This window comes from Harpegnathos saltator, unplaced genomic scaffold (genome assembly GCF_003227715.2).
Source record: "Harpegnathos saltator strain DR-91 unplaced genomic scaffold, Hsal_v8.6 scaffold16, whole genome shotgun sequence".
NCBI classification, from domain to species: Eukaryota; Metazoa; Arthropoda; class Insecta; order Hymenoptera; family Formicidae; genus Harpegnathos; species Harpegnathos saltator.
Genome location: NW_020229939.1, coordinates 797,501 through 819,189, shown reverse-complemented (window position 1 = coordinate 819,189; position 21,689 = coordinate 797,501). Strand labels below are relative to the sequence as shown.

Below are 21,689 nucleotides of genomic sequence, written 5' to 3'. Positions count from 1 at the left end.
AGCCTAAAAAATAATCTTCATGATCTGTTTTCTGTTCTGTTTTCAAATATAGAATATAGAAGTACTTACAAATATATTTAATGTGAGTTTATAATCCATATCGATATCTAGCCATTTCTGTTCCAATAAATTTTTATCCAAATTTACTTCTTTATTATCTATAAGATGATGCTTTGCGGAGTAGAAAATAGCCCACAATTCAGAGGCAAAGTGTGGAATGAAAGGTGCAAGCATGAGAATTTGGACTGCCAAGGCTTGTTCGAATTCACGACTTTTTCTTAAACATTCTATATGAACTTTTCGCAAACTGTAATTATAGGTTCGACATGTATTCAGATATTTGAATTGTTGCAAAAGTCAGTTACTACATATTATATGTTTACCTATTTGTAAGATCTTGCATTCTGGATATTGCCACACTAAATTGCTGCGTGTCTACTATATTATGCGTGACAACATCTTAAGGAGATACAATACATTTTGTACCATTGTTAAACCTTATTCTTATCATACAAACAAAATCGATACAAAATGAGATATTTTGGTTTGATATATTATATTCTAGTTTTCTGTTATTATTACAGCACGTATTTGTCGCCATTTGCATAAACTACTCGAGGCAAGTTATATACTCTCGTTTATAGTTAATAAATTATATTTTACCACGTCGAAATTTTAAACATTTCTTAAAATTAATATGTTATATATATGTTTGTGTATGTGTGTGCATTTTTTGCTTTTGTATGAACATACCAAAAAGGAATTCTCTATTTAATAGTTGACTAGCTCAAAAGAGTTATATCCGGCACTTCCGATGGTCTTCCATATCGTGTTCTTGAGAATAACTGTTGAGTTCAGCGTTGAAAATTTGTATCAATGTAAGTTTTTACAATCGTATATCTATTAAATACATAATAAGGATATATATTTTTATAATTCTGGTTACTTCTCTCTAAAATATATATATATGTAACAATTTTTATGGTAAAACTCTTTAATTTATATCACATTTACATCATTAGAGAGAGGTTATAATCTAGATCCATCTTTATTATAAAAGTTTTGTTACATATTTTGCAACATTCTTTTATAACTTCTTACTACCTTCAAAACACAATACTATTGATTTTCACCAATTCTTCAATAAGTTATTTTTTATATTCTTAGTAACAACTTCTCAGCAATCTCTCAATCTGTTAATAGTCTACATTCAATCAAGATATTGACTTTTTTTATAATGATGTAGAGTTATTACTAGAGAGTCGTGAATATATTTACAAAATATTTAATATTTATGTATAAATAAACACTATGTTTATAAGTAAACAATGTTCTGGTGAAGAACCTTGAATATGTTTGATAATTATCATGTAAAGTTTAATGAATACAAAACAAGACTGTTGATAACTATTGATAATATTAATAGATATTGGATATCAACTATGGGGAAGCGCAATAATATGATCCCGAATGGTCATTTTCATAAGGATTGGCAACGTTTTGTCAAAACCTGGTTCAATCAACCTGCTAGGAAAATACGTCGCCATAAAAGTCGTGTTAAGAAAGCAAGAGCTGTTGCTCCCAGGTATGTGAAATAATTTTAGTATGTTTATAATTTATATTTTCTTATAGATCTATATCTGTATCATAAGTTCACTAATACGCTGACAATACATATATTTAAACTGTTTTATATATATATATATAAAATTCCTATATTTGTTTCTAATTAAATATTTTTAAACATGTTTTAGGCCAGCAGGTCTTTTAAGACCTGTAGTTCATTGCCCGACATTCCGCTACCACACTAAAGTTCGTGCTGGTAGAGGATTTACTCTGGCTGAGCTGAAAGCTAGTGGTTTGAATAAAAGATTTGCCAGAACAGTCGGTATTGCTGTTGATCCACGTCGCCGTAATAAATCTGTTGAATCCCTTCAAACAAATGCACAACGTTTGAAAGAATATAGAGCCAAGTTGATCCTCTTTCCAACGAATGAAAAGAAAGTATGTCAATGATATTTATAAATTGCTTTTGTTTAATGTTTGTGATTATACTATATCTAGAATAGTGTTTAGCATAATTTGATGTTCTGTATGGTAGTTGTGTTTCTAAAGTTATTAATTATTTTTAATGTTTCAGCCTAAACCTGGTGATGCAACTGAGGAAGAAAGGAGATTGGCAACTCAGTTGAAAACGGACCCGATGCCAATAAGGCATCAAGCTCCCGCTAAAGCTAAAGCCCGTATTGTAACAGAAGAAGAAACTAAATTCTCTGCATATGTGGCTCTTCGCAAAGCAAGAGCAGATGCACGTTTAATAGGGGTTCGTGCGAAGCGAGTTAAGGATGCTGCTGAAAACCCTGATGACTTGACTAGACTTGCTAAGGACAGAAAGCCTAAAAAATAATCTTCATGATCTGTTTCCTCATGCAAGTAAAAAGTAAAAATTCTATAATAAAAAAATAATTGTGTACTTTTTTGTCTGGGTGATCATGTGAAGTATTTCTTTTCATTTAGTATAGTGGTAATAAGTTCAGAGATGTTGGGTCTTTAACAATTAAATAATGGTTTTAACTAAACAATTAGGAACTTTATCAATAATTTTCAGTTAACGAATGAAAAATTAGATCCTTTTGCGTTGCTTGTACTTTTGATACTTCAACGGTCCGTCTACATAGGTCGCAGAACGCAAAAAGTGACTAATTACAGTTGAATGTGAAGAAAATGTTCGACTGTGATTAGTCAATTTCTACGTTTTGCGTGTTGTGACCTATGTACGAGTCGTAATACGATGAATTTATCAACGTACGTAATAACATTGTATACGTAATTTTTATAATTTCTATTAATGATGATCAACCACAGTCGAATATGACAAGAAAAATCAATTGCAATTCGTCACTTTATTACGACTTGAAACTTAATGCATCCATTATAGACTCAGCTTAAAGGCCTTCGACATATGACATATGATATCCATTAAGAGAACAGTTTTCTCATAAAGAATTCAATTTTCCATTAGAAAGCTATTTTCTTATTGGATATGATATGTTCTATGACGGATGTAAGAAAACTTGGAAACTTCAATTTTAGTTATAAGATTGGTAGACCTTAAATACTGACTTATAGCAGAGGGAAGCTTGAGAATGGCTATTAAACCGAATTTCAAGCGACGCTTTTTCCAACACGTCTCCTGGAAAAGTGCATACGAACTACGTCCGTCTTGATGGTAACAGCAAAACGTGCGTTAATTCACGTTTGAGCAAATTCAACCCAAGAATTAATTGATTAATAATTAAATTTAATAATTGCAACTTGATCAGTTGGTATACCTACGCAATTTATTGTTACATTAACGCGTCACTTGTTCAATAGATACAATATTTCTTTGTGAAGGATCACTGATATTGTTTATTCAACTGCTTACATATTTTCTCTCAGCATATTAAATATGCATCTCATGAGCATACATACCATGTAAAGCATAAGTATTTTACATATAATTACAGCATAAATTAAATATTAAATGTATCAATATCAACCGTATTAACAAGATGCATTAAATAACATTTTCACATATTTAAGAAAGAAAGTCCGAAAAAAAACAAAACAACATACGAACTTTTGAAACTTTGTGAAACTCGTACAAAATGCGATAAGCATTGTATAGTTTAAAGCTCTCTAGTTTTTAAGCATATCTTAATATTGCTGTTTTTTTTTTTTTTTTGTAATGATATATCGAATTTAGTTAAAAATGACGAGAGAGACAATATATACGAGATGGAGATTGATAAAATTTATAAAAAATTTGGATGTTTGATGAATTTTAATTTATATAACATCATCAGAAGTAAATAAATTTAATATTCAAAAATATAGATGGAAATTAAAGACTACAATTTATAAAATGCATTTCGAACCATCTTATTATCAATATTTTTATCGAAGTTATCGAAGCTTGTCGAGTTTTATTTATTATTGACGAGTCTTAAAACTTGAAAACATGTCAGACGAATTTTAGTTATTAGTTAAACTATGCAATAAAAATTAATAAATACAAGACGCGTTGGATTTAAAACCATTTGTAAATATATTGCTCGACATGAGAAGAAACATATTATTGTATAAAATATAAAATATATAAGAAAGATATCTTCTCACTAAAGAGTACTCTCTGTTACAAAGTAATAGACAATTCTTCTTAGTTCTTTTAGTGAAAAGATACATTTTATTTTTTAATATTTTATGCTTCTTTTATATACAAAAAACGCAGCAATATATATTTATGATGTGTTTATAATTAGAAATTCAGGAAGCAAATTTAAAAATTAAACACTTGGCAGTTTATTAAGCCAATTGACCCTCTAATCTTGACCCATCCGACAGTCGTGGGTAGACAAATATGCACAAGCAAACAATTCTCGGTAGCGCTTTAGGCACGGAATTTATAATGTACGTACAAGATAAAAGTAAAATTCCGAATAAGAAGCTTTTACAGTATCCGTATTGCGATATCCTTGAGTGCCGGGGTTTTCTGGTAATAAAGCAGTCGATTACGACTGGGCATTTCCAAAGGACGAGGAAGTAATGACCGCGCGAGAGGTGTGTGTACCATGTATATAAAAGCGTTCAGGGTCGGATTGGAAAGGTAGAGCCTTGATGAACGAAAATTCCGAATGGACTCTGCCTTCCGTGGTTCAATGCAGAGAAGAACCCCAAAAAGGACTAAAATTGATTCAGCAAAACTAAGTCTTAAGCTAAGCTTTTAGTAACAATTCATGTGATTCTTGACAAAAAAGAATGTCATCCAAAAAATTCTTCTAAAAGCGTTCTCTTTGAGCGAACATTCTCCTTTTCTCTCTCTCTCTCTTTCTCTCTCTCTAAATCTGGATTCCGTGATCCATGGACGATTTCCCGTCAAATTCTTTTGTCCTATCAAGAAATGAAAATCGAGGTATCATTGTTTCTTCCCTGTCGAGGTTCTGATATGATCCTCTCGGTTTCGTTTTCTCCCTCCAAAGAGGCGCTTTCCGGAACGCCGCTCAGCACGTCATCAAGTTCTTCTTCGCTCAATCCGATCCTGAATGTGCTCATGTATGTATGTCATGACGTTTTGCACGTAAACGTGACCCCGTAGTGGGGCAGGAGCGGCCGGGCGAGCGCTCCTCGAGCGTCTCTTCGTGGTCGCACGGTCTTCAGTCTTGCCTCCTGTCGATCGTTGTACGGATGTCTCTATCGATCGCACTATCGATATACTAGCTTAGACTCATTCTACTAGCTGTGGACTTCAAAAGTGTCATACGATGTTCTTCACGGTGAGTACCGCAGCGTTTCTTTCTTGCGATTGCGATTTTGACTTGGTAGAGATTTATCAGGGAGACGAGAAATCGCGAAGAGTCTTCGAAATTCTTAATTAGAATACTAGTAGTTTTATCACTATAGGGAATTAGTCTATTCGATGCACGTCGAACTCTCCTTCGAGATGACTTTCGTTGAAAGTTCAACCGTGATAAGTCTTATCGGTCGACTCTGGTTTTTCACATTTTTGCGCTCGTCAATTAATCCCCGAATTCCCGCGTGGCTTATTTCGACGGAATTACCTTGATTATCAAAACAAACAAAATTCTGAAGCTCTGAAAAAAGGAAGGAAAATATTAGAAACTAATTTAATGCACTAATTGACTACTTTAATATACTAACACGTTAATCCTAATTAAGTTAAAAAATTGCGTACAAAATAGCACAATTTTCTTGATCTCTCTGCAATATGACAATGAGGCTTCTCAACAATATGGGACAAATCAGGCAGGGTTGAAATATTGAATAATTTTGTTGACGTGAAATAAACAAACTATTTACAAGTAAATCGCGACGTATCATCCGATTTCGGACGTTTCGATTTCGAGGCTTCTGACGCAAGAAGATAAAATTTCGTTCGACTTCATGGAGCGTGAAGTGATATTTACATTGTAAATCTCGCCGAAGAGGAGCGAAAGAAGTTCGCGGTGACGACAATTCTGGAACGATCAGAGAAAAAAGTACTCTTATCTTCTAAACAGATCCATCAATGTCGTTGCAATGTTTTTATCGCTTCAGACTCAGGCCTGGTTTACAATGCGTGTCGTAAGTTGTAAGCCGTAAGAATTGGCGAATCACAGTCGATTACTACAAAAATAATCGACTGTAATTGGTTAGTTCTTACAGCTTACAACATGTATATTGTAGACCAGGCCTAAAGGTTCGTCTACATTAGCTGTAAGAGTTAAGGCTGTAAGGTTGCAAGACACGAAATGAAATATTTTCATTTGCTGACAGCTTACGTTACAGCCTTACAGCCTTATTCTTACAGCTATTGTAGAACCTTAAGTCTCTCCGAGAGAGAAGGAGAGAGAAGTGCCTCGGTCCAATTTATATAACATCCAAAGTCAACACGCTCTGTTGACAAGCGGCATGTCGCGCATTATTCTTGTGAAATTCACGGCGACGCGATACATAATTAAATGGCAACCAACCGCGCAGGGTGTTTCGCGCTTCATTTAACGCCGGACGCGATTGCGCCCCGATGTTGGCTTTTAATGCTCTCGCCGATAAGCGAATCGGCGATCCATTAATACCGAGGTTTCATTTTCGGACGCGTAGATAACCGGCGAAATGGCCGGCCTCGTTAGCGCTCTCAATCTTCCCACGCGTTATCTAATCTCCGGAACGTATTAGTTATTTCGGGAGTAAGAAATAACATCGTTATCCTCTCTCTCTCTCTCTCTCTCTTTTCCTCTTGTCCGAGAATTTTCACATTGTTCAAAAACAATCGGAGTTCATCAGCAATGCGCTACGTGATATGATAACACTCGACCATATTCGAGGAGTTCTTCGAGGAATCATCGTGGCTCGAAATGTTTACACGACGGTGAGAGAAACGTGTTTCTTTTTTCCCTCCCCCCCCCTCACTCATTCTCTCTCTCTCTCTCTCTCTGTCTTATAGTAAGTACGGAAATCCCCAGTCGTAAGATGCATCGATCATTCATTCCAATTCTTACATCACGAGCGATTCCTCGAACAGTTTAGCGCACTCACGCACAAAAAAAATAGAAGGGAAGAAAAAATAGTGAAAAGAAAACAAGACTCTCGTCTCTCTCGTGATCCTATGATCTCGAGAATGAGTCACGTGAGGATTACTCAGCGAGTACGATTGTGACTGATTATACGAAACGTGATCGTCATGATAACGAATATACAATATGTGGCGAGGAATGTTCGCCGGCGATTGCGTTTCGTCGGCTGAACTCCCATTGAACTCTAATGTCGATTGATTCCGCGACTCTGAGCGACGTCCATTTGTTAATTCTAACTCTCATTCCCATTCTCTGTCAATCCCGCTGTTCTGCTTCCGTCCGACTCACCCTCGTCGCGGATTTAAATTCAACATCGTCACATTGTCTGTATCCTTTGCTCGCAGATGGACATTCTTACGATAAGAAGGGAAAAACCCAAGCAGCTAATTGGAAATATGATATTTTTTTTTCCATGTTTATATCCACGTATCGTTCGATTTCATCGAGCATACGAGCGGAGCGAACGGCGCGGTTGATCAAGACTTTGACTTTGTGTGAAATTCAAAAATTCCTCACTTTTCACCAATCGAAAGAATCGAAGGCGGAAACGTCGAATGCCGAAATTTTTCCGTACGATTAACTTGAGACATTCTGCCCCCAGCGCGTTCGCCTAATTTTCACTCGCCGAAAATTTCGCTTCGTCACACGCGCTCGCGCGTCTCTTCTCGTCACACACGTCGGTTTCAATCAGGAAAGCCGGTCCCTATGATGTTACGGTACGTCGCCGGCTGCTTTCACTCGTTCCTTTCCTAGCTGCCTCCGATCTCCGATCGATCGGGCCTCGCTGTGCGTTTAATTGCATAGTCAGTAGCGGAACTGAGCGCAGCCCTCCAAGGAAATTGCGAGGATTTGCGTGGTTACGTCAGTCCGCGAATGGGGGAACCTGGTCACATCCTGTGACACGCACGGGATAGATTGCGCGATTGCGGTGCACACGATCGAAAATTTCGCTACGAGCGGCTGAGTAAGTCGCGGTCGCGCAGAACATTTATCGCGCGGCGCCTCGTTTATAAAAAGAGGTAACTCGGAGAAACACTGCGGAATTAATATGCTATCGATATACAAGTATATTTATTTTTAATTATTTTTAATATCATGATTCATCTACTATATCGATATATTTTATTATTTAATGTAAAATGTCAATGTATATCTATATATTTCTATCTATTTGTTTGATTATAATCGATATATTTTATATAATATATAATATATATTATAATTTTTTAAGACTATTAGAGATATTTATCAGAATTATTAAAGCTTCTTTAGGGTCTCACATTCTTGTAAATATGAATTTAGGAGTGAAAATTGGAATCAAAATAGAATTTGTAACAAGATTCCGCTTGAATTAGCCTTAGACATTTGTTTCTGCCTTCTTAAGCTCGTATATCCTGACGGATCCTGCGTTTTGCGCGTCAAGATGTTATCCTGCTCAACTTTGTCACGTCAGTTTTTCTCGAGAAGAATCGTCCTTTCCCGAGTCGTCGCACCGTTGTTGATGCACAAACATCTTTTCACTTTCAACCGTGTCTAGAGCTGCAAATCCTTGCTGCTCGTCGAATCCTTGATCTTTAGATGGCCAGCTTTATTCAGGCAGGATTACCTTCCATCGAAAAAGAATTACAACGAGTCACGGTGACGCGATCGGTTTTTCGATAGCGCGACCGGTCTGACGCGTGCAGGACACGTTCTAGAAACTCGCATAAATTACCTCAAAGGCTATTGTTGAGAGGCGCGCGTCGTGGTTCTTACGAAATTCGCCGAAAAAAATCCGGGCGATATACCGCCCGGATTTCTTCCACCTCCGTGTGCGCCGTGCGTCCTCTCACTGTAGTATCCGGCGCGTCCGCTTTCTCCGCTACGTGCGCGCGCGAGAAAGTTCTTTTTTCCCCGGAATGTTTGGCCGAGGGAATGATGTCAGCGCGTGTGCATTTTGTTCACACACGCAACGCGTCCTTAACCTTCTGCCTTCTTCTTGCCTCGGGACGGCAACTCGGGCCATGACACGAGAACGCGTTCTTGCTATCATCGAGTGCCGATTCTGTTTGTTATCGGGTCCCTATGGATTACGCCGACTTGTAGCATGTTTGTGGTCTCGTACGTCGAGTAAAATCAAATAAAGAAAGCTTGCAATGTAAAGGTTAATTAAAGCAATTCTCATTAATCACCGTCGACCACGATAATTTCAACGCGCATTCTCACAGAGAGAGAGAGAGAGAGAGAGAGAGAGAGAGAGAGAGAGGAAGGTCTCTCCGATTCTTTCCTCTGGAAACTTATTCGACTGTATCTCGACTAATATTTAATTTTTTCTCTCAACGAAATTGCCAGAGTCGTGCAATTAAATTGAAGAAGAAGAAGAAGAAGAAGAAGAAAAATCAATATAAAAATCAAAATAAAATACTGTTATTTAATTTAATAAAATATAAATATACATTAATATATTTTAGCGTCAGTTTTATATAATCAACACATTATAAATATATAAAAATACAAACTTTTTTATTAATTATCATAATTTTACTAAAATCATTAGAAATATTTATTAAAATTATAGATGTCACAAAGCCAATAAAAACTAAAACAAAATCAGCGGAAAACCTAGTTGACCATTGCAATAAATAATACTAATTAATACTAAAAAATTAAAGAAACTAAAGAGGCAAAACGAGATATTATAACCCGCTCGATTATTCCGATAAAATTTTTCCAAACAAATAGACAAACGATAATCTTCTGCATTGCGCGCAGATGTTATCGACGTGTTCTAATAATATCGATGTAACGTGACGTCAGTGTCTCTTTTGTTCTGATGACCTTTTCTGTCCATCCTCTGCAGGTGTTGCCTTTTATATTGGCAATCGGCGGGATCTCGGCACAATGCCTCACAGGTGACGACAATCCCACGGTGATGAGACCGACCTCGAAGATATCGCTGATCGAGGCGCGCTTCAACTTCGCCGTCGACAGCTTGAAGAAAATCGCGCAGATTCAGCCGCAGGACAACATTTTCTTCAGCCCGCATAGCTTGCACCAAGCGATCAGTCTGGCTTACTTTGGGGCTCGCGGCAGCACCGAGGCCAGCCTGAAGCACGCTCTGCGCATCTCCGACGAGCTGTCCAAGGTCGACGTGCAGCGTTACTACGCCTTCGAGAACTCCCTCAACGAGATGAGCGACACTCAGGTGAGATGCCAATGCGCGCACTCGCTCTCACGAATTGCGCAAGTGGGCATTATTGCTAGTCGGTGCTGCTGGAGGCATGTCAAGGTGAATCGCGGTTTATCGTTACATCAACACCGCTTAAAGGTACTCAACAAGGTCTACCGGTGTGCCCAGAGCGACCGGTCGCAGTCGCCGTGATTCTCTCGTCACCGGCGATCCTTGGACGATTTGACGATCGCCTCGCTCGCAAGGTGAGATCGCGGTGCGCGACTTAGTAGATTTTTCCCGTCGATAGCGCGAACATGAAACCGGAGCTAAGAACTATGAGATGATTGCTCATATCGACTGGGATTTTATACGAGCGTACCTTGACTTTACACAAGCTTGGTTGTACCGATAAATCCGTGCGAGGATGTCTGCGGGACAATCAAGAATTTCCCAGAGTTCGGAAATGTGACTCAGAGTCTACGGAAACTCGCTATCTCGAGGATGATAATTTTTTTAGGGAGTTCGGGGAGTCTTTTAGGACGGAAGTCACAGTGATACGAGTATCGAGTGGCTATGCCACCGTGAGTTCCTTCTAATCGAGCACCGCTCGCAAACAGTCTTTTTATCTTCCGTTTTACATTCCAGCTGAACACGTCCGGCAATTACGAGTACAGAGTGGCGAACAGATTGTGGGTGACGGACGACAGGAAGCTGCGCGAGTGTATGCTCTATTTCTTCGGCGACCAGCTGCAGAAGACCAACTTCCGCACGAACCCCGACGATGTGCGGGTGCAAATCAACAACTGGGTCAGCAACGTGACGAAGGGTCACATCCGCGACCTCATCCCGCCCAACGGCATCACCGAGGACACGGATCTCGTCTTGGCGAACGCGGTTTACTTCAAGGGCCTGTGGGCCCATCGCTTCGATCCCAGCAACTCTAAGCGAGACATCTTCTACGTCTCCGGCTCGCAGAACGCTATGGTCACGTATATGCGGCAAAAGGGCAACTTTAACTACGGTGAGCGACGCACGTGTCGCGGCCTATGGACGCTTGTAATGACGTGAATCTTAGGAGGTTCATCGCGACAGAAGCAAATTTCTCATCGTCAAACTCTGACCCAGTTAGAGCCTTCACGAGTATCGCTTCTTTTTCTCAGTAGACTTCATGATTTATAAATTTGCTGCGCAAGAAAATCCTGTTATCAGACTGGGAAAACACAATTCGAAAACACAAATTTTTAGTTCATCAACTATTATAATAATACGAATCTTTGGAAATTAATTGCGATAGAAACAAATTTCTCATCGTCTGCCCACGTTAGCGTTTTAATTCTTCTCGCTTCTTCTTCTTGGTAGACTTCATGATTTCTAAATTTGTCGCAGAAGAAAATTCGGTTATTAAACTGGCGTATTTGGAAGTGAAAATTTTTAACTTACTACTCTTGTAATACATATTTTAAATTGTAATACAAACAAATTTTTCATTATCTGATCCCGCTAAAGTTAGCGTTTCAAAAGCGTTGCTTCGTCCTTTCTCAATTTATACATCCGTTACCGAGGAAGACCCGATTGTCGCAACAGAATCTTGAACAATACAAATTTAATCGATGGCGTTTGTCACACTGTTCCGCGCATTCTCAACCGTGTCTGCCACCTCAAGTGACCTCTCTACTCTCTTTTGCAGTGGTCTCCGAGGACCTAGGCGCCTACATCTTGGAGCTGCCATACAAGGGCGATGAAGTATCGATGTTCGTGCTGCTACCGCCGTTCTCCGTCGCGCGCTCCTATCAGGTTCCCGGCAAGGAGCCTCAGGATAGCATTCGCCAGCTGGTGGAGCGCTTAGCGACTCCGCGAGGATCACAGGAGTTGCGCGAGCTTCTTGACGACGGGATGCCGCTCCGGGAGGTTGAGGTAAGCCTGCCCCGCTTCGAGATCGAGCGGGACCTGCCCGTCGGCCAGCTGTTGAGTGCTCTCGGTGCCGGCGAACTTCTGTCGCCGGACGCGGCCGACCTGCGCGGCTTCGTCGCCGACGGCGAACGCGGCCTCCACCTCGGCGACGCCGTGCACCGCGCCAGGATCGAGGTCACCGAAGAGGGCACGACGGCCGCCGCGGCGACCGCTCTCTTCAGCTTCCGCTCGAGCCGACCGACCGAGCCCGCCGTCTTCAATGCCAACCGGCCGTTCGTCTACCTGATCTACGACAAGTCCAGCCACACCATCACCTTCACCGGCGTCTTCCGTGCGCCACCCGGGACCCAGTCCGCCACCGTTTAGCGCGGTCGATCTTCTCCGGTAGTGGGCACTCTCGCTGAAAACTGACGACTCGAGGAAGAGCCGGCGGGTCGTCGAGTCTTCCTCGAGTGTCGGTGATCTTCGGCGACGTCGAACGTCCTTGTCAACGCTGGCTGGAAGACATGTCGGTTTCTCTCTCCTTTTTTCTCTCCTTCGAATGGATCGAATCCCGTGAAGAATCGTCACCAGTGAGGATGGCGCGAAAGATTATCCGCAGAATTGCACAGACGAGGACACCGTCTCAAAGAGACCGTCGCCGATCTTCGGGAGGAGTCGCATGAATTTCACTTATTTATTCGCGTGTTGTTTAGTACGAACGTTACTGCGACTTGAAGCGTCTTGCTCGTGCGAAATTATATACGACGCGAGGCGATTGCGTGGTAGAACGGTACAAAGTCTGATGCGAAGGACCCGGTGAGGAACCAATATAATTCTTTCCGACAAGATTCAACCTCGCAACTGACGACTGAAGTGAACTTCTCAACCTTTCTCTTGTTATCGATAAGTCGAGCAGTCGTGCGTTTGCTCGTAACACAGTCTCGACATTTTTCTCTCGGTGCAGCTTGGTGAACGCAGCCGACGATCTGATTCAAGGACCTGCAAGGTTGCCTTCTCCTTCGGACGGTTTCGTGCCGACTGCGTTATTCTATTTTCCTTCAGCATGTAACGAACGCGATGTCGCTACGAAAATGCGCAAAGCGAATGTAATCTAAGAATGAATGAAGAACAAATCTTCCAACTGGAGCATCGAGAGAAAATGCTCGGACCGTTTTGAAATCAAGTAGTTGTATTTATACGATCAGCGGACACATTGTAAGAATGTAGCACGGAGATTTATGTAATAAGACAGAAAGTAAAAGACGAACGTTTAAACACAATCGGACGTTTCGACTGTATCCCGACTTTCCCGAGTTACTCTCATATTAATGCAACGATGTTAATTTGTGCCTTTCTTTTTTCAGTAGCGTACTAATCGAAAAAGCGCAACTTTCTTTGTTGAGATAATCAGAATCAGGTCGATTTCTCGACTTTTACGGGCTGATTTGCGGAAAATGGTGATCGAGAATAAATATCCCAGCGTAGCCAAGTCCTTCGACTCGAGTGGTTCTTGAAAATCGCTCGTCGAAGATCTAACTTCGTCTACTAAATTTGTAATTTTCTTGTATTTGTAAATTCTTTCATCTGAAGAAGCACTTTTCAGACTTCACACGCGAGTCTCCCTTCCGTTGGCGTTGTAAGTTTTCACGAAAAGGGGAGGGGGCACGTTAGTTGCATTTTCTGCGAATTGGAAGTGCCGCGTCGTGCTCCACTCTGACGCGGCAAAATTGAAACGGCGAGATCCGGATCGTTCCAATACGATCAACACGATCGATCGCAACTTTATCAACCGCGCACGCCCATTGGGTCGTGTCGAAACGCAACGTGTGATTTACCGTAAAAAGGATTTCCCCATTTTTTCAGCCGCGTCCTCGCCGAACAGGACATTCTAGATCAATCTAATAACCACTTCGAATTTGCAAGCTAATGCAACGCGCAAGAAACTCATTACCGCATTATCGATCGATTTTCCAAGAGTTTCTTGCGCTCGACAGCTCGCGCCTCTTCTGGTTAGATCCGTAAGCCAACAGCTCCAATCTCGAGGCCCATTCACCGGGCCTGACGTCATCGGGTTGCTGCTTCGTGGATTCGTGCGACTTCTACGAGGTGATTCAAAAGCGGTGCTCGCGAAAATTCACCGGAGCGTGTCTCGAAATCAAAGGGAAAAGAATTGCGGGGCAAATCACGATTACACGATTTTCAAACCGGACAGCGGGAATGTCGGAGCGCACCTGAAGAGACGTTTGCGATACTCGCGAGAACACGCGATCGTCAACGCGCTCCTCCGCTCGCGAGGGGACTGATCGGCCTGCGAATTTCCGGGCGGCAACTTTGAATCGCTCTGTATCCGTGTGCCAGCTCGTTCGGTTCGCGTGTGTGTGTGTGTGTGTGTGTGTGTTTTGCGGCTTTGTGTATCAGCGACCGTTAGCCGGTAGCATCCGCAAAACACGAGCATGGAAGGATCTGCTGCAGCCATTGGCATCCGATTGCGTCACGTGGAACGCAGTATACACACACGCACGCACATACACATACATATACGCACAGATGCGTGTGTACAACATACCAGGAACACGAACGAACGAACGAAGGAGCGAACGAATCCTGGTTCGCAGCGCGAGTCCTTGACGTGGATGATGACGGTGATGAAGATGAGGATGACGACGAACGAGAGTAAGAGAGAGAGAGAGAGGGAGAGAGAGAGAGAGGGGGGGGGAGGGAGGGAGTGAGAGGGAGGAGAGAGAGAGAGAGAGAGAGAGAGAGGGAGAGAGAGGGAGAGAGAGAGAGAGAGAAACGAGCGAAATCGAGATCCGTGAGAGACTCGATCGCTCGCTCGCACTTCCTCGAAGCGTCGTAACGTCCCTCCTGGGCTCGTCTTCCTTGAACCCTTCATTTCGGATCGCTGCAGCGAGGTTTCACCGTAATCCTCGATGTGTGCGCGCGTGCGTGCGCGCACGAGACACGCTTCGGAAGGTTCTGAAGTTTCACCGAGTTATCAAACGATGCGCTGAAGACACAAGTGGACCAAGTCCATTTAGTAGTACCAAGTACTACTTAGTAGTTATTAGTACGATACGAGTCGCGAGTGAAACGATGCTGAAGTCATCAGGTAGCAATTAAAGAAGAAGCCTTGCAACTTCGCCGCGCTAAGAGAACCGACGATGCACTGCGCGAATCCGCGAGAGAATTCGGAGGAGTCCGTAAGGAGAAATAGGACAACGTTGCCGTGGATCTACGCGAGCCATGCCTGCGTTACGTTGAAGAATCCTCGGGCATTTCGTAGGCATTGTTTCACGCGTGTGGATGCGCGTACGTGACGGACGTTGCACGTGGTGCGCGTCACGCGGCCGTCGAAGGTGGTCGGAGAACCGAAAGAAGTATCCGTACGTCGCCGATGAAATGTTTTTTCGGGAACATTTCGTCATTCCTGGAATCTCCACGAGTGATCAGCGCGAATAAATCGCGCGAGGAGATGTCACCGCGCGAGTTTACGCAACGTCCAAGTCGAATTCGACTTGAAACACATTTGGTTCGTCCATTGCCAAATTAATTGTACTCTCTCTATTCTGAGGAGGCTTTGTTCTGGAACTTCGATGAACGTGCTTGTCCATATATTCTCACGATCCAAAAATTATTTAAAATTTTTCCACAAAAATTGGAATTTGGAAGCAATTTTCCTGTTGGACGTCAGATGCTTCCCAAGACGCATCGGGAAAGTATTCAAATCATATTCAAACCAAACCTCGTTGAGATTTAGAAATTAGAACGAAGGAAAATCAGGATGCGGCGGCGAAGATTGACATCCTTCGGATTTCTGCGCTAAAACCATGCCATTTCAATAACAATAGCGACGTTTCTCTCTTTCTCCCTCTCCCTTGCCGTCAATGAGACCTCGCCGCAGTCCTCTCAACGTCTCTAAGTGGGCGTCTTTCATTGGCTGCATAAAATCGGCAATTATTATCACATTGGCGTTCCGTCTTTTTCTTCTCCTCCTTTTCTTCTTTACTTTTCTCCATTCCTCCTCTATTTTCTTCTTTTTACGCGAGCACGTCGCTCTCCACGTGGGCGTCGCGCGCGATATGACAAACGACGTCGTTCTATCTCGACGCCTCACAATGAACATTCTTCCCAGCATTGGAAGGCGGATTATTGTGCATTACTCGATGCACATTTTTCAGCGGAGTGAAAGAGAGACGAGAGAGAGAGAGAGAGACGAGAGAGAGAGAGAGAGAGAGTGAGAGAGAGAGAGAGAGAGAGAGCAAGAGAGACGCGAGGCTAAATTAGCGATCGAACATCACCTGTGCGCGCGCGTGCTTCAGCCTCTCTCGATTTACCGTTTTTTTACGACCCACCGACAGAATCCACCTCGAAACCCGTTCGTGGGTGAATGAGACGTCCAGACGACCGTTGGCGCCATTGACGCTGCTGCCAGCGAGGATCCTCGAGGATCTTGAAATTCTCACATCAACAGTCAGATCCCCGAGATTACCTTCGTATTACTTCAATTCAAGCTTCGTGTAACATCAAGAGTTGAAAAATTATTATTATTAGAATAAGGATGAAGAATAAATGTTGAGACTAACGCTGTTGCTTGCGAGCTGCGAGGTGATGTCCAGTCAAATTAGTCAAATTCATGGCTATTAATTAAAAATTTTTCTTAATGAAATCATATCTTCAATATGTTCTCCTCATCAATCCCCGTGACCTTCCCTTTTCTTGACGTATAAATGTATCAAGGTGAGCGAGAAGCGAAACATATAAGCAGATATTTCACATTTTATTTTGACGTATTCTGATGTAAAAAATAAATCTTTCGCAAAATACTAGTTTTCGGTTCGCCTCACCTCAAACTATTTTTATGCATAGAACGAGCTGAAGAATAAATAGAAGGAGATAATAACAAGCATAAATAAATAAGCAAATGCTCAGGTAACCGCGATACCGGCTGGTATCCGGAAGTGACGTCGCTGACGGGAACGAAAGAAAAAGAGTTCGAGGTTAGGCGACGATGTGCGATGAACTCGAGTAATTAAAGCTGGTGCACCGTCAAGTCGTATTTTCTCGTTTTCGAGGGAGATTCGACGAAAACTTGTCCTCGTCGTCGTCGTCTTCGTCATCGAACTTCATCGCCTTCTTTCTCCCTGCCGAACGCGATAGCAAACGCGAGCTCGCACGGTCACTTTCTTTCTTCCTTTCGACGACGATGACGACGGCGAGTGTCCGTTCGGTCACGCGCGCTTTTTCGCGCGACGTCCCACATCCTTTGTCCGCCTCGTAATTATACTCGTCGTCGACTTCGCCGACTTCGCGAAGAACGAGATTATCGGCAAGACGCGAAGTCACGCGTATCAAATTCCGCACGGTCATCCGCCGGCCGGTCGGCCGCGCCGCGCCGCACCTCGCCTGGCCTGGCCGCGCGTTTTTCGCAAACCGCAAATCGGACAACCGATCGACCGATCGATCGACGTGCAGGGGCGCGTCGTCCAGCGGTAACGTCCAGATACTTAGTGGGTTACGTCGGGATCACACATTTCGCCGACGATGTTCTCGCCGGCGCGCGATGGTCTAGTTTCGTTTTCCAGCACGAAGTAATTATGAAGCTCAGAGTCGTCGGATGCGCCCGCACCGGCCGCCACGTTGTTTGCGGATCTCGACGTTCTCGCGTCATGACGATTCTTTTCACCGAGCGCCAACTTTTTTTCTTTTCACTTGGTGAAGACACCTCTCCGCGGACTTTGGTAGAAACTTCCAACTTTACCCGGCGGCATTACGAATTTTCGTGAACTCTCGGGAACTCGCGAATTCCCTTGAAGAACTTCTCATTATTACCCGCGCCGCCGCGCTGTTGGCTGTAAAGTTTTTCCCGGCAGGGTTCGGGGAGCCCGTAATAATTGAATTTCGAAATTTCGTCAGGCCTCGCGGCGCGTTTCTTGCGCGTTCTCGGGACATAATCTCGTAATCGTCGGCGAGGATTCGTGGAAGTTACGAGGTGGAGTGGCGAGGCGGAGGCAGAGAGGAAGAAAGAACGAAAGAAATATCCGTCGCGATTATGGCCGGTCGCAGGAACCTGCGACAAAGGCTTTTTGACGCGCATGGCTGCGCTTCGGCTGGAACTTCGGGCTTCGCGATCGTTCTCTTCGGCGCGCACAACCGACGCGCCGAGTCAGTCTGGTCGAATTTTTAAAAACTTTGCCGCGGCAGAACGCCGCGTGTTTGAGCGAGCGTTCGTTCAGACTCCTGCGAGCGTTCATTAAAAAATCTCATAATCGAGCAAAAAGTTCACCTCAGTTCACCTCAGATCAAATTGCTACATTTGAGAGAGGTCTTTGAAATAATTATAAATCGAATTATTTTAAAATTTAATTTTTGAAAGCGAAAGATTCAATTCTCCGCTAATTTCTTTCTTACAAGATAATGATACATTGAAAATAACAACCAACGCATGAGCACGACTGACACAGTGTTAGAATTTGCTTGAAAAAGCATCGAAGATTGTCGCAAATTAAATCACAAATTATACAATATTGCGCTTTAAAATATCTACGCTTATTGTAAAATTAAATCATTATAATATAAATCATTATAATATATAACTTATATAATTATTTTTTTTATATAATATATTTTATATAATATATTTTTATATAATATATATTTTTTATATAATTATTAAAAATATACTTATATAATATATAACTTCCTCTTCTTCTTCTTCTTCTTCATCTTCTTCTTCGATTTCTCCTCGGAATAAACAAGAAAAGAAAAAATCAAAATTTACTATCAATTTGAGAGTTATCTATGACTCACCGCGGCGACAATGTTGCCCAGACTGTTTAGCGTGAAATCACATTTGCGTTTCTCCCGCGTCGTCGCGCGAATAATCGATAACAGGTGCTCTTCAGTGTTCCTCGGCTTCGTCCGCGGATAAACGTCTTATCGCACCCGCGAGGGGTGCGTGAGCGAACGTATCGACGCCATCGTCGGACTCATCAACGTCGCGTCGCGGCGACGCGAATGAGCGCTCGATCGTCAATTATCTCGAGAAACGTCCGTTTCCATGGCCGGCTCGGCAGAATAAAAAGCGGCGGATTGCGTCGCGGTTTCGCGCGAGGAATGCAGAAAATATTCCCGTGTTCGTACAGTCGTCGGGATAAGTGCGCCAGGCCGTCATAAATCAGCGATCCACGAGAGAACGAAACAACAAAAAGAGAGAAAAAAGACCGCGCTCGGGATCGAAATATAACTATTTACGTACTTCGGAGGATTCGCGCGGTTAACGTCGTCCTGGCTTCGCGGTACAACGACGAACGGGATTTCCGTCAGTCTCGTTGTGCTTTATTTTCTTGACACTCGTAACGATAACGTACGACCTCGCAGTCGTACGATACTGATTGAGGTAGCTTTCAACGAGGAAATAATGAGAAACAAATAGTTCTATGTATCATAACATATATGACACAATTTAATCGTTATTACATACAAGACGTCTGACGTAACTCTCGTACCTCTGTACTCTTACCTGCGTATGAACGGATGTACGAGCCATGTCTCTCAGGAATTTTTATATTAATTGCTCTTATACTAATTACAATACTTTTAATTAGACTCTTATATTAATTACAAAATCTGCAGTATCTAATAACTAATCAACTTATCTTTGCTCCTTCCTTAGTTGTTGATTAAGAATGTTTGTAAGCAGAAACAACATGTTCCGTCTAATTGCAATTATCAGGTACGATGAAAGTATCAATGGTAAAGCTAAGTTAATAAATTTTCGTGACGGTTTAATTGGACTTCAAAAATATGTAAATCGTTTTCTTCACTTTCGACTCTGCCCTCGCAAGCTCTGCCTATTCATCTTCTCAAACTCTCGTCGTCTTCTTCTCTCGTTCATCCTTCTTCTTTTTCTTTTCCACATCGCTGCAATTTCAATCACCATAAAACATTTTCAGGCCTCGATTTTTGGCGTGCAGTCAGTCGGGCAGCAGGTGGACTCTTCCCGACGAATTTGAAGATCTCTCTGCCTCCCTCGCACTCTCTCTCTCTCTCTCTCTCTCTCTCTCTCTCTCTCTCTTTCACTCTTGTTCTCTCTTTATTTCTTTTCTCGTCGTTCGTTAATTAATCTGTCGCCTGGCCATGAAACCCGTCGGTTCGATCGGGGTCTATCGGCAGCCCTTCTCTCTCTCTTGCGAATCGCGCCTTTCGCGTTTGTCCTGGTTTCGTTGCCATTTGTCGTCGCCATTATCGTTATTGCGCTCATAATCTACGCGAGCGCGTGCGCGCGCGCTCGAAGAGAGATATCGCCGTAAGGGCCGTAAGTCGCCGTAGATTCAACGTCACCGGATAACGATCGTGATGCAAATTACGCGAATTCTACGCCGCGCCCCGCGCCCCCCTCCCCTCCCTATTTCTGCGACCGCGTGTCCGTGCGCGGTCGCAATCGCGCGTCGCTTAAGAATAAGAAAGAAACGCCGACGCAATGGTGGAAAAAAGCGCGTCACGCAGCGGCCGATCTCGTATCTGTCAGCAGATAACATCGAATTCCAATCGCGGCTCACCCACTCTCGCTCTGGGCGAGTTCCACGCCCGTGATAAGAGCGGCACGCGCCCCCGCCCTTACGACCTAAATTCGTGACGACAGCGAGTAATCAGTCTCTCTTCAATCTCGATACAGCGCGGGCGCGCGCCCGCGCGCGTGACTCTATCTTGATCCCACATATCCCACTTCTTTTGTTCTTCAACTTTTGCAGACTGTAGAAAAAACAAACGATGGGAAAGAAAGCGCGTCCGATCCGAACGAATCGATGCTCATTTCGCGAATTATAAGCAGGCTCGCGCTGAATGAAGGTGTGGAAAATCGACGGAAAATACGCCGCGCTTTCTCCGACCGTGGAAATGAGTCCCGAGGAACGGGACGCGCGATGGGCGATCGAGAATGAGCCTCTTCGTGCGCCGGACTAAGAAAGAGACCATCTCCGCACGGCGATGCGGAGATGCGCGATCGCGATAAAGAAAGTCCCGATGCGAATACGAACGAGTGTCCTCCGTGTTCCTCTCAAGTGTACATTCATCGCGCTCTGGTTACGGGCCTGGCGAATAAACGCCGTCGCCAGCGCCACTAACGTTTACCCATAAATCAATTTAATCGTGCGTACAGAGCGATAAGCATCGCGCTCGCGAGCTAATGTAATCGTCCCAATGCGCCTCGTCGCTCTCGGCCCAGAGCGCGTAGTTTCTCCGCTTCGTCTCGCAAAAACCACGATCCGGACCGCCCCCCCCCTCCAGCTCCCTGCTCCCTCTTAATGCGAGATTTATCGTCGTTTAGCCTACGACCCGCCGAGCTCGCAAACGTGTCCGCCCGCACGCGCGGACATTTTCGCAACGTTACTTCTCGCTCTACTCAAAGTGCCGTCAGCTTTGGCCCTCACTCGCATCGAATCAGAACCGACCGATCGATATCTCGCGCAAAAAGGACCAACGTCTCGTGGGCCATGATGCTTCGTATTTTTCCGCAGCGACGGTCGCGTCGTTTC

General features: G+C 43.2%; 2 protein-coding genes across 2 annotated transcripts; both read left to right on the top strand.

The window, feature by feature from the left end:
• Positions 1 to 706: 706 nt before the first annotated feature.
• On the top strand, positions 707 to 2,463 carry LOC112588128 (60S ribosomal protein L13-like). The gene is made up of 4 exons (XM_025296803.1): positions 707 to 878; positions 1,427 to 1,585; positions 1,755 to 2,004; positions 2,141 to 2,463. Exons 2-4 carry the CDS (start codon positions 1,443 to 1,445, stop codon positions 2,405 to 2,407), a joined length of 660 nt encoding a protein of 219 aa, XP_025152588.1. The 5' UTR covers positions 707 to 878; positions 1,427 to 1,442; the 3' UTR covers positions 2,408 to 2,463.
• Positions 2,464 to 5,126: 2,663 nt separating this feature from the next.
• Positions 5,127 to 13,436, top strand: LOC105192405 (serine protease inhibitor 88Ea). Its single transcript, XM_011156533.3, has 4 exons — positions 5,127 to 5,315; positions 9,952 to 10,296; positions 10,909 to 11,284; positions 11,951 to 13,436. Exons 1-4 carry the CDS (start codon positions 5,304 to 5,306, stop codon positions 12,538 to 12,540), a joined length of 1,323 nt encoding a protein of 440 aa, XP_011154835.1. The 5' UTR covers positions 5,127 to 5,303; the 3' UTR covers positions 12,541 to 13,436.
• The last annotated feature ends 8,253 nt before the right edge of the window (positions 13,437 to 21,689 follow it).

What these genes read in the sequence shown, in the direction of transcription:
- LOC112588128 (XM_025296803.1), top strand. Translation starts at nt 1,443, where the DNA reads ATGGGGAAGCGCAATAATATGATCCCGAATGGTCATTTTCATAAGGAT. An exon ending in GCAAGAGCTGTTGCTCCCAG is followed by an intron (nt 1,586 to 1,754) that starts GTATGTGAAATA and finishes AACATGTTTTAG; the next exon opens with GCCAGCAGGTCTTTTAAGAC. An exon ending in TTCCAACGAATGAAAAGAAA is followed by an intron (nt 2,005 to 2,140) that starts GTATGTCAATGA and finishes TTAATGTTTCAG; the next exon opens with CCTAAACCTGGTGATGCAAC.
- LOC105192405 (XM_011156533.3), top strand. An exon ending in ACGAGATGAGCGACACTCAG is followed by an intron (nt 10,297 to 10,908) that starts GTGAGATGCCAA and finishes TTTACATTCCAG; the next exon opens with CTGAACACGTCCGGCAATTA. An exon ending in AAAGGGCAACTTTAACTACG is followed by an intron (nt 11,285 to 11,950) that starts GTGAGCGACGCA and finishes TCTCTTTTGCAG; the next exon opens with TGGTCTCCGAGGACCTAGGC.